This window comes from Tupaia chinensis, unplaced genomic scaffold (genome assembly GCF_000334495.1).
Source record: "Tupaia chinensis unplaced genomic scaffold, TupChi_1.0 Scaffold143646_1, whole genome shotgun sequence".
Lineage (NCBI taxonomy): Eukaryota > Metazoa > Chordata > Mammalia > Scandentia > Tupaiidae > Tupaia > Tupaia belangeri.
In genome coordinates this window covers 795212-795674 of record NW_006203494.1, presented here as the reverse complement: position 1 = coordinate 795674, position 463 = coordinate 795212, and the positions used below count along the sequence as shown (strand labels likewise).

Genomic DNA, 463 nt, shown 5'->3' with positions numbered 1-463 from the left:
TCAGCCGCCAGGCGGTGTGGCACAGGTCCGGAGGCCTGTGCTGTGGGGGCGAGCGCCCACTCAGGACGGGGCAGACTCCCCGGCTGCCCGCAATCCTCCCGCCTGGGCGCTGTGTCCTAGACGGTCAGGGTCTGTCGCTCAGCGGGCGCCGGCGCACACGCACGCGCACACGTAGAGAGCACCCCGCCTCCCCTCTGGGTGCCCAGAAGAAAGGGCGGAGTCATGGGGGTCCGGGTGCGGTCCTCCCCCGGTCTGCCGCCCGCCCGGCCCGCAGCCGACCCACCTGACCACGCCGAACATGACGAGCACGTTGCCCAGCAGCCCCACGGCGCACACGGCCGAGTAGAGCACGGTGATGGCGACGGCCAGGGCGAGGGACGAGGCGCTGCGTGCGCCCGGCGGCCCCGACGCATTGGCGCCCGCGCCGGGGAAGGCGTCCGAGGCGTTGGCGAGGAGCGGCGGC

At 74.7% G+C, this 463-nt stretch overlaps 1 protein-coding gene across 1 annotated transcript in view; it reads right to left on the bottom strand.

Moving 5' to 3' along the window:
* OPRD1 (opioid receptor delta 1) overlaps positions 1 to 463 on the bottom strand; it is a gene marked incomplete at its 3' end in the record, with an annotated part of 26711 nt that overhangs the window by 20571 nt on the left and 5677 nt on the right. Inside the window, exon 4 of the mRNA XM_006164601.1 lies at positions 284 to 463. Within this exon, the coding sequence (XP_006164663.1) occupies positions 284 to 463 (180 nt within the window). The remainder of the gene's footprint in view (positions 1 to 283) is intronic.